Here is a 15,440-nt window from a genome sequence, read left to right as displayed (position 1 = left end):
AAACAAAAGCTAAGGCAGCGGTGGCTCCATTCCCTCATGGTCTGTTTCTCCTTGGTTTCCTTGTTCAGTGGAGACTGATTCTGGAGAAAGAAAGAAAAGTTTGACAGAAACCATGACCTCTTACTTAAAAAAAAAAAAAAAAAAAAAGCCATTACTTAAACTAAAATTGTGCATCTTGGCATTGTACCTTACTTTACTGAAATGGAGTATTTTTTTATAATGACAAATAATTACAGAAGCATACAGAGAGTTATATGAAAGGCAATTACATTCAACACTTTTTAAACCTGAAAACATCACAACATAGGGGGAAAAAAAGTTTTTATGTATTTAATATGTTTACAGGCACGCTCATTTTACTTAATTACGTCCTCCGTAATAGTTTCATTATGAAATGAAGGTAAGCTAAAGCCTCCAATTAACTCTCACTCACTCTTTAGCACTTCAACATTTTCAAGCAACCTAATGTTTTGCTAGAAGTCGCCTTTGGCCCCATTTTGAGCATTTTTAACTTTTCACTTTAGGACAAAAGTAGTTTTTGTTCTCACCTTTGTTTAGCAAATACACAGATGAAGCAGCAAACTTCCTCAACTTGAGTAGCATGATTCAAGCAACGATATTTACAATACAAAATGTTAACTGTTTTTAATTAAAAGGTTTATAGTCATTAATATTTAATGTATTAATGACCCTTAAAATGACAGCCCAAACACAACAGGCCAAGCGCTCATATAAGCATGCAAACATCAGACCTTCACTACTTTTAGCTCAAATTGAATAGCATGCTTCAAGCACAACAACACCAAAGATTCATTTCCCACATAATAAAGGTACGATTGGCTCAAGTGTCTCTCATGTCAATGCATGATATGTTCTTATAATTTGGCAGTAAATGTGCCAGTAAACTGCCAGTAAAACTACATAAGACACAAAACATAACACAAAATGCTAATTGCTAACAACTGCAACAAAATAATAGTTACAGCAGGTTTATAATAAATCATGTTTAATGTATTCACGACGCTTCAGAATTTTCCCTTTTTACAACAGATTAATTGAAGCATTTGACACAGCAGGACAAACACAAATACGAGCGACAAACTACATCAGATCTTCATTGTTGAGAAATACGTGTTAAACAGCGTTTCATTCAGAATTCATCAAACGTACCTGTTCATGCTGCTGGCTTAATAACATCAATATATGTTTTATTTGACTGTATTGTACATGAATATTTCTGAAATTAGAGTGAAATACTGCTCTTTCAACTCTTCCGGTACAATGGCACATGTGTCGTGCTACAGATGACGTCAGATATAAGTGTCTTCGACAGAGATCAGGTGAAATAATCAGAAATTAACTCAAGATATTCGTCCATCTTTCTCATATTTACTTCAGTATATTCAAAACTCCTGAGACGCGCATTGACTTCACATGTTTTTCACATGTTTCAAATCTGAGCAGTAATTAAATGAGTAAAAGTACTCATACTTATGTGAGTATGAGATTGAAGCTTCCCTTCTAAACTCTTCTGGAAAAAGTAAAACATTTCTCTGAATAATGTCTTATATATTCACTGTCTCAATATACTGGCATGTCTTGACTTCACTGTAAGAGCAGGACGGAAACACAGGATTTCCAGAGACATCCTCATTCTGACCTAAAGAGAAACAAGGGAACTGAAAACAGCTGAATACAGTCTGGATTTTCCATGAATTGAGTTCAGATTTGCTTGATATTAACAAGAAAAGATAGAACAGTTGCTCTCTACTGAAGAGACTAGATGGATATAGAGACCTGAAAAACTGAAAAAGACAGAAAGACCTGCTTATAGTTCCTCTCTCTTGTCTTCATCCAGACAGACTGAACAATTATGCTGAAGACACTAATATTTCCTGGTAAGCTGATGGGTGAGAGACTTTGACTAGTTAGTTGTCTGACCTGATGAGCGGGTAAGTGTTTAGTAAATGGCTATGTCTATGACTAGTGATGGGTCCAGTCCAATCAGACAGAATACAGTCAATCAAATACATCGGTACAGCTTTAAGAGAATGAACATCATGATAGTGTTTCTGAGGATCATAAAGCACCTTAACATTGCTGCCTCCCATCATAGATCCCATCACTCACTTTAACATCGATTCTAAGCACTAAGGACTATGAAACAACAAAAGCTGTTATTAACTTTTACACCGAGCTGGACTTTATCTGAGGATATCAGCTACTAAGCGGAGTTCTTCAGATGGACTGAGGCGGGCAGCAATGCGCCTTTGACGCGTCTGTTCTGCCGCAAATCGCAGATGAAGAAGAGGTTTTCCGCACATGCGCAATCTTCACTAGTGATGGGAAGTTCGGATCATTTTACAGACTCGGACCTTTGAGTCTCGTTCAGCAAAATGAACGCATCTTTTTTCGAGTCATTCGTTCATTTTAGCAAAATATAATTAAAATGTCACGTGCTACTTACACATCTACATCTACTACTTGTGCAAATGATCACACTACACACAATACAAAACTATAATGGTATAAGAAACAGAAAAAAATTTATTCATTGTTTACCTGGGTCTTTAGTCTATGATTAGCTCCCCTCACCTCACCTCTTATCTGACAAGTCGTCGGGTTTGAGTCGTTCGTTCATCACGTGACAGCCCCATAAACTAAACCTATGCAGTCAGAGCCAGAAAGAGAATTGTTTAGTTCATCTCTCGAGTCTTTCGAGTCGTTTGTTCTTTGTTACGTGATGTGACAGCATTGGATAGAGAAATTAGTTAATTTACAACCTTCCTTACAAACAGGTGCATAGTTATTATTATTATTTACTCTTTCAGTTATGTGATGCGTTTCTGATCTCAAATTGTAGCTTTTTATTTCTCATAGTTTATAAATGTGTGAATTTCTGTCATGATGGTTCTTTTCCACAACACTGAATGTGGTAACAAAGGTAATGAAGGTAATAAACTAAAAAGTATTTTTTCCTCAGACTGCATAGGTTTAGCTTATGGGGCTGTCACGTGATGAACGAATGACTCAAACCCGAAGACTCGACTTCATGCAGCACTGCGCAGACCGATCAGTGGCTGACTTGAAGCAGTGCCTGCCGGTTAGAAATTTAGTCCGACTTGACGCCGACGCCACGTTGCTGTCACGTGTGGCATCAAAGTACCGCGAGAGCGTTTCGAGAGCAGCCGGCTCACTCGGCTGGAGCAGCTTCTCCAGAGCAACTGCAGGAGCGCTGATGACGACACAGCTGTTTCACATTGGCCAAATTCTCCACGTGACAACAATGACGTGTGTTTCTAACATCTTCAAATCCAATATTGCTCATAAATCTGTTTTTAGAACAGTAAACGTTTTTTTTACTGTAGTCGCAATGTTATATCGAGTCACGTTTATCATAAAACGCTGATGAACGCATATATACCCCCATTTTTTTATATTTTAGTATATATTTACGTTGAACTTTATTCTTGAACAGATGACGCGGTATTAAGCAGTATATAAAAAGTGTTTCTGTTGCTCATGAAAACGTTGAAACGTCTGTGTATTTGACAAATATTGCTTTTTATTCACTTCATCTGTGATAAGAGTATGCAAACACCGCGTCAGCGTCACTAACGGGAGCAGAAAGTGTCCGGCTTGACGTGTCCGTTTTCAACTCCACCCCTGACTGCAAGTGGCTACTCTCGTTGACCGCCATTTGTAGCCGTGCTTCAAGTCGAACGCACCTAATCAATTCTTTTTCCAGCTCAGACTGCATAGGTTACGCGTATGGGGCTGACGTGATGATCGAACTACTCGAAACAGGTGAACTCATGCTGTGTCCCTATGTGCCTACTTACACTATGCCCTTAAAGTATGTACTCTTTTGGTGAAGAAAAAGTACACACTTTTGAGTGTGTAGTAGAAGAGTAGGCAAGCTTTGGGACATACTAACAACACATACACAACTGCGTCTTTAACGGACCGCCCTGTCACTGTAAACTGGCCTGTCAATCATCTTTTCACAGTTAACATCCTCCACATTTCATTTCATTTAACTTCCTACCATATTGGAGAAAAAAGAAGTAGCTCTTTGATCAGTCGCGGGTCTTGTATGCAGAGAACTCTGCTCATATTTTCTGCATAATGATGCATTTAAAAGTTAACAACCAAATGGATGTTTATAAAAGTTCACATTCCTGTTGCAGATGAAATATAACACGGATAACAATAAATAGATAGTTTTTACCAGTTTAAATGTTGATTATTAGTAACTCAGACCCCTTTTTGTAAACCTCTCTACATAAAGGTCGATCGCGCGCATCCGCCATGTTTGTAGTTTTTCTAACGCGTTTTATTCGTGTTTGTAGTTCTGGACCGAATCCTTCGCCAAAGCGCAATGGATTGTGGGCAATTTTAGCCATTAGTGTGCGCACGGATTCACAAAAATCGACCTGAAATAGTAGACCATCCGGGACTTTTGGCATACTCTTTTCAACATACTATGCTTTGGGACACACTTATTGTAGTCTCACATACTATTTAGGATGGATAGTATGAACATTGGGACGCAGGGTAATTCAGTACAGAACTTATAGGATGTTGCGCATGCGCGCCTGAACGAGTCACTCCCGAAACGACTCGTTCTTCAAGAGTCACATTAAAGATTCGTTCAAAATGAACGACTCATTCCATCACTGTTCTTCACTCCGAGGCGAAACCGAAAGTCAACTCGAGAGGAAAATGCGGAAGTTTTGAAGACTTAATTACTTTTCATAAACATCCCATTAAGGTAAGTTCATTCCTCGGCTCCTGATATAAGTTAATATTATTGTAGTTTTTCTCGCATGCGCGTCTCTGTCGTGTTAAATCCGATCTTTAAACTCGAACACATTCAGTGATTTGTGTCGCTTGTAAAAGAGGATGAAGCTGCACAAGTTCATCTTCAGGATTATAATGATATCGAGCTCTACAGATTCTGCTTTTAGTTGAGATTAGTTTACGGCAATATAGGCTACCAAAGGAGGAAATAAAGATGTAAACAGAAAACAGGAGCTTCTGTAGATCAGCTTGACTCAGAGTTTGATTCTGACTCACGAATGAATTTCTGCCTTAAAAGCTCTACAGACCCTCATTAAAGTGTCTGCTTTGTGATCTTTGAACTTTTAAACTTTAAATTAGGAGGGGGAAACATCAAAATAATAGACTTACAGTAACATGTTTGCATAACTTTTTCCAATATTAAATATCACTGTTTGTCTTTCTCTTTCTCACTCGGTCTCTTTCCAGTTATGATACTGTGTGATATCTCAACAATTATGATTGCTGGACTCATAGAAACTGCTTTATTTGTCTATACTGATGAATATAATATACAAATAAGAGGCAGCTTTTTCACCTTAAAAAGTAAAATGTACTAATAATATGATTACAGTGAAATTTGGGTGAACATGATTTGTATTATTAATTGTTTTAATGATCTTGTTTGTGTAAGGAGTGAAATTATTTCCTCATGAACCCAAAACGTCTGAAACTCACACAAAACAGATGCAACAAAACAATCAAACTTTTGAAGAGTTGTGTTTTGCTGCTGAGGAGTGTCTCCCTCAGGGTCTGTAATTATGTAATGGACTACTTTCTGGTTATGTATATTTTCAATGTGCTGTAATCATCAGCGTACGCTTCTTGCGTTCAGCGGATGCTGCTGCAGCTGCTGAGTCTGAAGCTCCACTTCCTCTTAAGTTGCATTGTGTGTTTGTAGCGCTTAGATGTGTTTTCACTGCAGTTACTGGAATAATAATCACAGTATTATGCGTCTTTTGTTCTCTTATGTTTCCATACGCAGGTCTGAAGTCAGTTTGTCATTATGGAGAGCAGAGAGAGATCTCCATCTCCCGATCACAGCTGTGTGTCTCTGAAGAGTGACAGATCTATGGGTCCTCCTCCTAAATTCAGTGTTGATCCAGTGACCTTTGACCCCAGGTGAGACACAACACTACTGCTTTATTAATGCAGGGATCTAATAAAGTACAGTTGATTGATGTCATTGTCAGACGAGAGTGTGATCAGTGAATTGTGAAAGGCGTTTGAATGAATGTGTATGTGCTGCATGATTCAGAGTCACACACTCAGATCCTCATGATTCAGTGTTTTAAATGATCAGGTTTTACTTCTCTCGTAGTCTAACAGTAAGAGGGAATTTCAGTGAAGATGCAAGATGGACCTTGCTGTAAAAAACACATCATAAAATTAGGGAGGGACATTTTTGGAAATTTCTCATTTCGATCATCGATAGGTTTCCAAACCGAGTAATCGAGATTATATGAACATGCAAAATGCCAAAAGAAAGAACAGAGCCTCTGCTTAAAAAAAAATAAAAAAATTATAGCTTCATGCTTTTGTTTTTATATACACTTGAATGTGGGTGAGTTTCATGTAAAAGTAACATTTTGAACAAAAAGCTGGTAAAATGGTGTTTTTATCAAATAATATTGAATGATGATCAAAACATATATAGAGTAGATCACTTCATTAACACCCAAAAAACCTCACAATCCTAAACCACTTCCCATGAAAGAGTTGTTGTTTTTGTTTTCTCAAAATTAACTTGAAGTTGAATTAGAAAATGAACTGAAATAGAAATATATCAGACATTAATTATACATAAAATTAGAGATGCACTGATTGCAATTTCCGATGTAGATTTTTGCCGATTCCAATTTTCCTTCGATGAACTATAATTGAAAGCATATACAAACGAAAATCTATACTTTATCAATGCAAACAATTATTTACACAATAAAAGAAATGATTAAACATTACAACTCCCCCAATCTGGACTAAGTTACAGATGTTCTCTCACTTAAACAACTCTCAAAATAAAGTGCTGTGACTAGAAAGAGGTAGAAATAACAATTAACTGAAAATGAGTTGCTGTATATAAAAACAGATGTCATTTCCCACTAGGTTTATAAATGGTCATTTTTTTCCCCTAACCTTATTAAATGTCTCATCTTTCACATAAAATTACTTTGTTTCAATTAATTCAGTTGTTAATTTTATTGATTCATGGTTTGAATATTTTTAAACATACAAATAAGAAATTTTGGGGAAAAATGCAATGATGTTTTTCAATATGAAATCAAACCACCTCTTGTGGCAAATGACTCTTTAAATTAGTGAGTCATTAAGTCATTTATTCAACCAATTCGTTCAAATGGCTGATTCATTCAGAAACGAGGCAAGTAACTGTCTTTATGAATGGGCCACTGAATCATTGATTCACTCGATTCGTTCAAAAACACGGATTCATTCATTTAACGAAACACCGCTGTGTTACTCAGAGATACAAAACAGTTCTGCTGTGGCTTTGATTGGAACTATTTTCATCAGCGAAATTGAGCAAAAACAGTCAATACTGTGTCTAAAATGTAAGTCACTTAATTTTAACTTCTAGTTTATTGTACTACTATTGTACTACGTCTGGTGTGAGAGGACGCTGATGCAATGTGGTTGCCGCTTCTCCATCAGTGCGTTAAATTAATTGTTTCTTTGTTTTAATGAGCTTTCCTGTAGCTCAAATAGTAGAGCATGGCGCTAGCAACGCTAAGATCATGGGTTCGATTCCCAGGGAAAGCAAGAGCTGATAAAATGTAAAAACTGTAACTTGAATGCAATGTAAGTCGCTTTGGATAAAAGCGTCTGCTAAATGCATAAATGTAAATGTAAAATGTAATGTGTTTTTGATTCTGATGTTGGATTGGCTGATGTTTCTCGAGTGTGACTTTGCTGCCTTTTGACGGTTGGATTTTCAGCTGTTCGTCTTTTGGCAGATACCTGCTGCTAATATGTGGCCTTCCTGGATTTTACATGTTTTTATTCTGGTTTTATTTAGAGTTTACAGCAAGATTTACTTTGATCACCCGGACTTCATCAAGCTAAAATACTCTCCTTTGGAACTTTTTCAGTATGAACACTCTGCGCCTCCTGCTACATGTGTTCTGGATACACTGCGCTCACTACATCTCCTCCGTCGGCCAAAATATGTTCATCAAGGCTCCCGCCGGAATTTGCAAGCAAGCGGTGCTGGTATAACGTCAGTTTGGACTCAGAGGCACTTGGATTGTCATCATCTATCTCCACGTCGTGTTTGTCCTGCGAACTTCTCCTACCTTCAGAAGTCTACTGCATCCAGTGGAGGTGTCTTCCTTGACACAATCAGGTTTGCGCATCTGAATGCTCGCTTTATAAACAACAAAGCGGCTTCAATCTGTGACGTTGTGGACAAAGAACTGGACTTTTTCTGCCTTTGTGAAACGTGGCATCAGACAAATGACTATCTTAATCTAAATATATGTGCTCTGCCTGGCTACACTTATACAGACTGACCGTGTTCCAACGCTAGAGGTGGCGGTCTTGCTGTCATTTATCGATCTGATGTTGCTTTAACTGAAGTCTCATTGCCTTGTTCTTCATCATTTGAATGCTTGGCATTTAAATTGAATGGTCTCTCACCAGTCTTGGTGTTAAATATTTATCGTCCTCCCAAACCTAACTAAGTTTCTGACGCTTGCCAGTGCAATCTGTCCAGTTGTTCTTTTAACTGGTGATTTAAACATTCATATTGATAACATGGATTGCTTTATGGACATTTTAGAATGTTTTAATCTCACTCAGCATGTTAACTTTCCAACGCATAAACACGGTCACACATTAGATCTGGTTTGCACTTCAGGAGTAATCATTGAACAACCTGAATGTACTGATGTATGTATAAGTGACCACAAGCTCCTCACGTTCAATCTGATTCCTCCTTCCCTGCAGACTGTGAAAGAGCGTGTTATCTGTTTTAGGAAAATCTGTGATATTGACCATCTTAGTCTTACTATTGGTGACTTATAACGCTGTTTTTACATCAATTCTGGATGAGATTGCCCCTCTGAAAAAACGTGTTGTTTCTTTCAAGAGATCATCTCCATGTTATACATCAGAGTTACGTCGAATGAAAGCCAAAGGTAGGAAGTTGGAGCGGAAATACAAAAAATGTGGTCTAAGTTCATAGATCAATGTTTGATCAGCATCAGATTGAATATCACAATGCTCTCAAAGCTGCAAAAATGGTATACTATTCTACAGTTATTAGCAGTGACGTCTCTAATCCAAGAGCCCTGTTTAGAGCAGTCAGCAATCTTATTAAACCTCCTAGAGGTTAGAGTTTAGTGTCTTACAGTCCATCAATAAGAAGTTGGATTTGCTTGAGGACGTGCATTCGGAGATAAAAGACATTAAATCCAGCTTGAATTTTGCATGTGATCAAATTGAACAACTTCAAACTGAAAATAAATCGTTGCAGATTTCAGTCGCAACATTTACTAAACAAGTTGATACTCTTACTTCTGAAAATGGAAGAATCGGTGAAGCGCTACTTGAGATACAATCTAGGAGTATGAGAGATAATTTGATCTTCACTGGAATTCCTGAAAATTCTCCCTTCAATGATCCAGAATCATTTCATGATCTCGAAGCTCAAACTTGATAAAGAAACTTGATAAAGATCTCCTTTCAACGGGTGCACAGAATTGGCAAATTAGCCAACAAAGGCCCTCGTCATATAGTTGCCAAACTGGAGCACTTTAAGCATAAAGACATCATAAAAAGTAAAGGAAAAAAACTTAAACGATCGAAGTTCGGGATTAATAACCAATTTCCAAAACTATATCCAATACTGAAACAGCAAAGACTGAACAACAAACGTGCATACTTAAGTGTGGACAAACTATTTATTGATCTATTGCCTTGAACAAAAGGGTGTTAAAAAAAAAAAAACTCAAAGCTACACATTGCCCTTGTTTATTGCTGACGATTGTGGTTTATGTATGTTTTTTGTATTGTTTTGTTGTTATATGGAAACATGCTGCTTATGGAATCGCATATGTGAAGTTGGAATGAATAGGAATGTAGTTAACCTAGTTTTAATTGGCCTGAGAGATTATTTAATGATAGTGATATTTAATTATTGTACTTATTTAGATATGACTATTAAATGTATGGTGATTTAAAGTTAATCATGTTATATGTGCACACTTAATTTTGTCTCATGGGATGTTCGGGGTCTTTGCACACAGGAGAAGAGATTGAAAATTTTGAATAATTTATTGAATTTGGGTTCGGATGTTTGTTTGTTGCAAGAAACTCATCTCTCACATTCAGATGATCATTTGATTAATTATGGTCAGTTTACAAATTTTTTGTCATCTTTTAATTCAAGACAAAGAGGGATCACTATCTTAATACATAAGAAGTTACCTTGTACTATCAACAATACACTTACTGATATAGAAGGTAGATATGTTATAATATTTTTAACAATTTATAATAAAATTTTACTATCGTTAATTTATATGGTCCTAATAAAGATTATCCTGAATTTTTTCACTCACTGTTTTCTCAGATTTCTAGTTTATCGAGTAATTCAATCTTATTAATTGGTGGTGATTTTAATGTAGTGTTAAATCCAACTTTAAATCGTTCTAACAATGTGATTGATAGAGTGCATTCACGATAGGCTGTTATAGTAAAACAATATATGGAAAATTTGGACTGCAAATTAATATTCTTTCTTTTCTCCTGTACATAAGTTATTTTCACGAATTGATTACTATTTGTTAAAAAACTCTAGTATTCAGAATATTATTAGCGTTAAAATTCATCCTATAATAATTAGTGATCATGCACCTATTTCATTACAGTTAAAGGTTGATAACTTTAATTTTAAAGGTCCTTCTGTGTGGCGTTTTAATATTTAATTATTGGAGGATCCTAAGTTTGATACCTATATTAGGAAAGAATGGGACTTTTTTTCTTAAAGACAATGATACCCATGATATATCATCATCTGTGTTATGGGAAACTTGAAAAGCAGTAATTAGGGGAAAAAATCATTGCATACTCTTCCCATAAGAAAAAACAAGAAAGTATTTTAGAAAATGATTTACAATCCCCAGGAGAAATAAATGAGATTTTATATTCCTCTGTAAATGATCCAAAATTAACTGATATCCAATTATTTTTAAATAAATTAAATCTTCCAAGTCTCACAAAAGAACAAGTTGATTATATAGATATGCCATTGACTTTATCGGAGTTGCATAGGGCACTGTTGAAAATTCCAAATAACAAAGCTCCAGGGCCAGACGGGTTTCCTGCAGAGTTTTTAAAACATTTTTGGGATATATTGTCTCCACTGTTTAATAGAATGATTGGAGAAATAAATACTAAAGGTAAGATTCCATCTCACACGAATTTGGCTTTAATAAGATTGTTATTGAAACCTGATAAAGATCTAACTTTGCCTTTTAGTTATCGACCATTATTCTTGATTAACACTGATATTAAGATAATTTCTAAAGCTCTTGCGTGTTGTCTGGATTCATAAAGATCAAACTGGATTTATTACAGGTTGTCATTCTTCAGGTAATTTAAGAAGACTTTTTAATATAATTGATGTATCTCAACGTAATCAAATACAGGCATTAATAGTGTCCCTCGACGTTGAAAAAGCTTTCGACAAAGTTAATTGGAAATTTCTTTTTGCGGTTTTGGGAAAATTTGGTTTTGGAGATTCGTTTATACAGTGGACTATTTATAATGAACCTATGGCATCAGTAATAACGAATGGAAAGTTGTCTCGTAGTTTCTTATTACAAAGAGGGACTAAACAAGGATGTCCTTTATCTCCCTTGTTGTTCGCTATTTTTATTGAGCCATTGGCAGCAGCAGTTCGCCAAAATGTAAATATACAAGGCATATCTATTGGAAATATGGAACATAAAATAAATTAATATGCAGATGATATATTGCTGTATATTCAAGATCCATTTAACTCCTTAACGTAACTTTTTAAGACTATATCTTCATATTCACAGATCTCTGACTACACTATAAATTGGACAAAATCAACAATTCTTCCAGTTACAGTAAATTTGCAGAATTTTGCACCCCAGCCCTTATTCTCATTGACTGTTACAGATAATATTAAATATTTGGGTGTAATAATTTCTTCAAATCTTTTAGAAATTGCTCAGTTAAATTTTTCTTCGGTATTAACGAAAATTAGTAATGATTTAAAATGTTGGAATACTTTACCTCTTTCCTCAATAGGGCGAATAGCAACTGTCAAAATGATGAATTACTTATTTTCAATGATCCCATTTGAGCCTCCTTCTAAATGGTTCCAATCATTAAACTCAATTATATCTGGTTTTTATTGGAAAAATAAGAAAGTTAGAATTAGTTTGTCCACTTTACAAAAAAATTAATCACAGTGGGGCTTAGATGCTCCAAATTTTTTAATGTATTACTTGGCAAATCAGTTACAATTTCTTAATAAGTGGATACCTAATCATTTAGATATTGAGGCATGGATGGATTTAGAACATGATAGTAAGTATATTAAATTAAGTGATCTACCTTTTATTGGAACATCAATTAAAAAACGTAATTGTTTCAAAAATAAATTAACTCTTAAAAATTGGTGGAAAATTTAAAATTCCATCTTTCTGTTTGTTAGGATTAGGTTTGGAGATAGATGTTGCATCACATTATGTAAAATAAGTTTATATTGCCCTGATTCTGGCAAAGAAAGCTATTCTCCAACATTGGAAAACTAATCAATCTTTAAATATTAACCATTGGTTAAATTTATTATTAGAGCACATGGTAATGGAACGGATGGCTGCCGTATCTAGGAAGAATATTAGGTCTTTCTTGGAATTGTGGTCACCTTTTATTAATTTCTTTGGACTGGAGGAGTGATCATTATACGTGTGTGAAAATGACTTTAGGTAGTTAGAAATATCTGTTGAAGGCAGGATTTTATATCCTATAAATCTAGGTAATTTCTGATTTATGTGAATTGTGAAATTGGCATCATGTGTCTTATGTGTCTGTATGTTATTGTATATTTTATATATATGTATATTTTATATATATATATATATATATATATATATGTATTTGTATATATGTATATATATATTGTGTAGTGATGTTAAATGTATCTGAATAAAAAAAAATAAAAAACTCCTAGTAACATTAACTGTTCCACTACTGAGCAGTGTAATACGTTTCTCAATTACTTTTCATCTAAAATTGAGAATATCTATAATTCTATTGCCTGTGATCATGCTTCTGAATTTGTTGAGTTGCATTCTCCGACTCTGATTATGTTTTATCAAGTTTCAAGGTTGTTGATTCTGATTTCATTTCTAAACTTGTTTTGTCAATGAATTCAACTACTTGTATATTGGATTCTTTCCCTACTACTGTTTTGAAAAACTGTTTGTCTGTTATTGTACCCCACATCACTGCTATTGTCAATGCCTCACTCAGTGAAGGGATTGTTTCACCTGCTTTAAAAATGGCAGCAGTTACACCGGTTCTAAAAAAGCCTGGCAAAAGTCCTTGAGTGTGTGGTTGTTAGCCAACTCCAAACTCATCTTTACACGAACAGCCTACTGGAGACTTTTCAATCTCCAGTAGATTGGTCTGGACACAGCACGGAGACTGCTTTAGTTAGGGTCTTGAATGACCTTCTCATTATAGTCGATTCTCGGGCTTGTGGCATTTTGGTTCTGTTAGATCTTAGTGCTGCATTCGATACAATATGTCACAGCATATTACTGGACAGACTACATAGATGGATTGGTCTATCTGGAACTGTGTTGAACTGGTTTAAATATCTTTCAGAACGTTCTCAGTTTGTCTACCTGGAAACTAATAGATCTCAGACTGTGCCTTTGTGTCAGGGTGTCCCTCAGGGGTCAATTCTGGGTCCTGTTTTATTTAGTGTTTACATGCTGCCTCTTGGGCAGATTATTCAGAAGTATGGCCTGGCCTATCATTGTTATGCGGACGACACCCAGATTTATATTAGCACTCAGCCTGATTCCACTTCTTCCTCTTTGACTCTTTCTGCCTGTTTGCTGGAAATCAAGGCATGGATGATACACAACTTTCTAAAGCTAAATTGTTCTAAAACTGAAATTTTATTAATTGGCACTCCATGTAATTTTAAACTTTCAGTTGACAATACTCAGATATCTCCTTCTGCCCAGGTGCGCAATTTAGGCATCATTTTTGATGCTCAGCTGACTTTTAATTCTCACTTCAAAAACATAACTAAAGTTGCTTTTTTCCATCTTTGTAACATTGCTCGCATTAGACCCTTTCTTTCTAGGCCTGATGCTGAGAGGCTTATTCATGCCTTCACCACATCACGGCTCGATTATTGTAATTCTCTCTTTGTGGGTTTACCAGCAAGTTCTGTTAAGATATTGCAATATATACTAAACTCAGCTGTGCGAATTTTGACTTATACATCCGCATGCCATCACATTATCCCAGTGCTCCAGCAAATTCATTGGCTCCCATCGGTTCAGTCACGTATTGATTTTAAAACTCTGACTTTAACCTATAAAGCAGTGCATGGGTTGGCTCCAGATTACATCTGTGACTTGGTCACTCTTTCCACTCCTTCTCGCTCTCTCCGCTCTGCTGGTTGTCTCTCCTTGTATCCGCTTCGTTGTAAATTAAAAACCATGGGGGAGGGCTTTTTCTTATAACGGGCCTAAGTTATGGAGCGCATTACCTGATTTTATTAGGAATGCTGCTTCCTTGGATTGTTTTAAGAAACGTCTTAAGATGCATCTTTTTAGTAAAGCTTTTAATTTATGATTATCTACTGTGATTCTATTTTTTATATTATGTAGTTTGTACATGTTGTAGCGCTTTGAGTTTAAGAAAGGCACATTACAAATAAAATGTATTATTATTATTATTCTTATTATAACTGATTTTATACAATAATAATAATAATGTCACATTGCAATCGTGTTGATACTGCAAGCATCTTGGTCGTGTAATGTTGCTTACCTAAATCGTATATTATAAAAATCATTTTATTCTACCGCTGTATGCATCTATAACTTTCTGTGAGTTAGCCTACTTTGTGTTCTGTTGCGCTCATTTGTTTTGATTTCTGCACGAGTCTCACACACACTCACTTAAGGCCCAGGTATACTTCACTTTCCACATTCTGTTCCGTCTCGCACACAGCCACGTCTGTAAGTATACTCAACCGCAGATGAATGCAGACGGACGAGCTCGACACATGTGCAGTACCACCTACTTGACTTGCGCTCTGTCTCAACATTCACCTCGCGCATGCGCTGTTGTACGCGTACCATCTGTGCGGTCTCAAATAAATGCCTGCAGGCGGAGTATATATATATACGCAGTATACTTTGGCCTCATACTCATCTGGCACGACATCAATACATTATCATTCTCCGTTTACACTGAAAGCAATAAAATCAGAATCATTCTCGCACGAAACGACATATTTACATCCCGATGTGTTTGTATGTATGACGTCAAAACTGACTGGCTTGGAATCGGAC

General features: G+C 35.9%; 1 protein-coding gene across 5 annotated transcripts in view; it reads left to right on the top strand.

The window, feature by feature from the left end:
- The first annotated feature begins 4,305 nt into the window (after window positions 1–4,305).
- Window positions 4,306–15,440, top strand: part of LOC131538705 (NACHT, LRR and PYD domains-containing protein 12-like) — a 42,893-nt gene continuing 31,758 nt past the window's right edge. For 3 of the 5 annotated variants that reach the window (XR_009270644.1, XR_009270645.1, XM_058772746.1), the window contains exons 1-3: window positions 4,316–4,774; window positions 5,828–5,964; window positions 7,877–8,203. Coding sequence is in view for 2 of the 5 variants with exons in the window: in XM_058772746.1 (XP_058628729.1) it covers window positions 5,849–5,964; window positions 7,877–8,203 (443 nt within the window). In the remaining 3 variants the exon portion in view is untranslated. Of the gene's footprint in view, window positions 4,775–5,827; window positions 5,965–7,876; window positions 8,204–15,440 lie in introns of all 5 variants that reach the window. The other 2 variants (XM_058772747.1, XR_009270646.1) reach the window with 2 other exon arrangements.

The sequence above is a fragment of the Onychostoma macrolepis genome, chromosome 04, assembly GCF_012432095.1.
Source record: "Onychostoma macrolepis isolate SWU-2019 chromosome 04, ASM1243209v1, whole genome shotgun sequence".
In the NCBI taxonomy this organism is placed as follows: domain Eukaryota; kingdom Metazoa; phylum Chordata; class Actinopteri; order Cypriniformes; family Cyprinidae; genus Onychostoma; species Onychostoma macrolepis.
The sequence above is the reverse complement of the archived record's forward strand: the minus strand, read 5'-3'. Positions and strand labels throughout refer to the sequence as shown.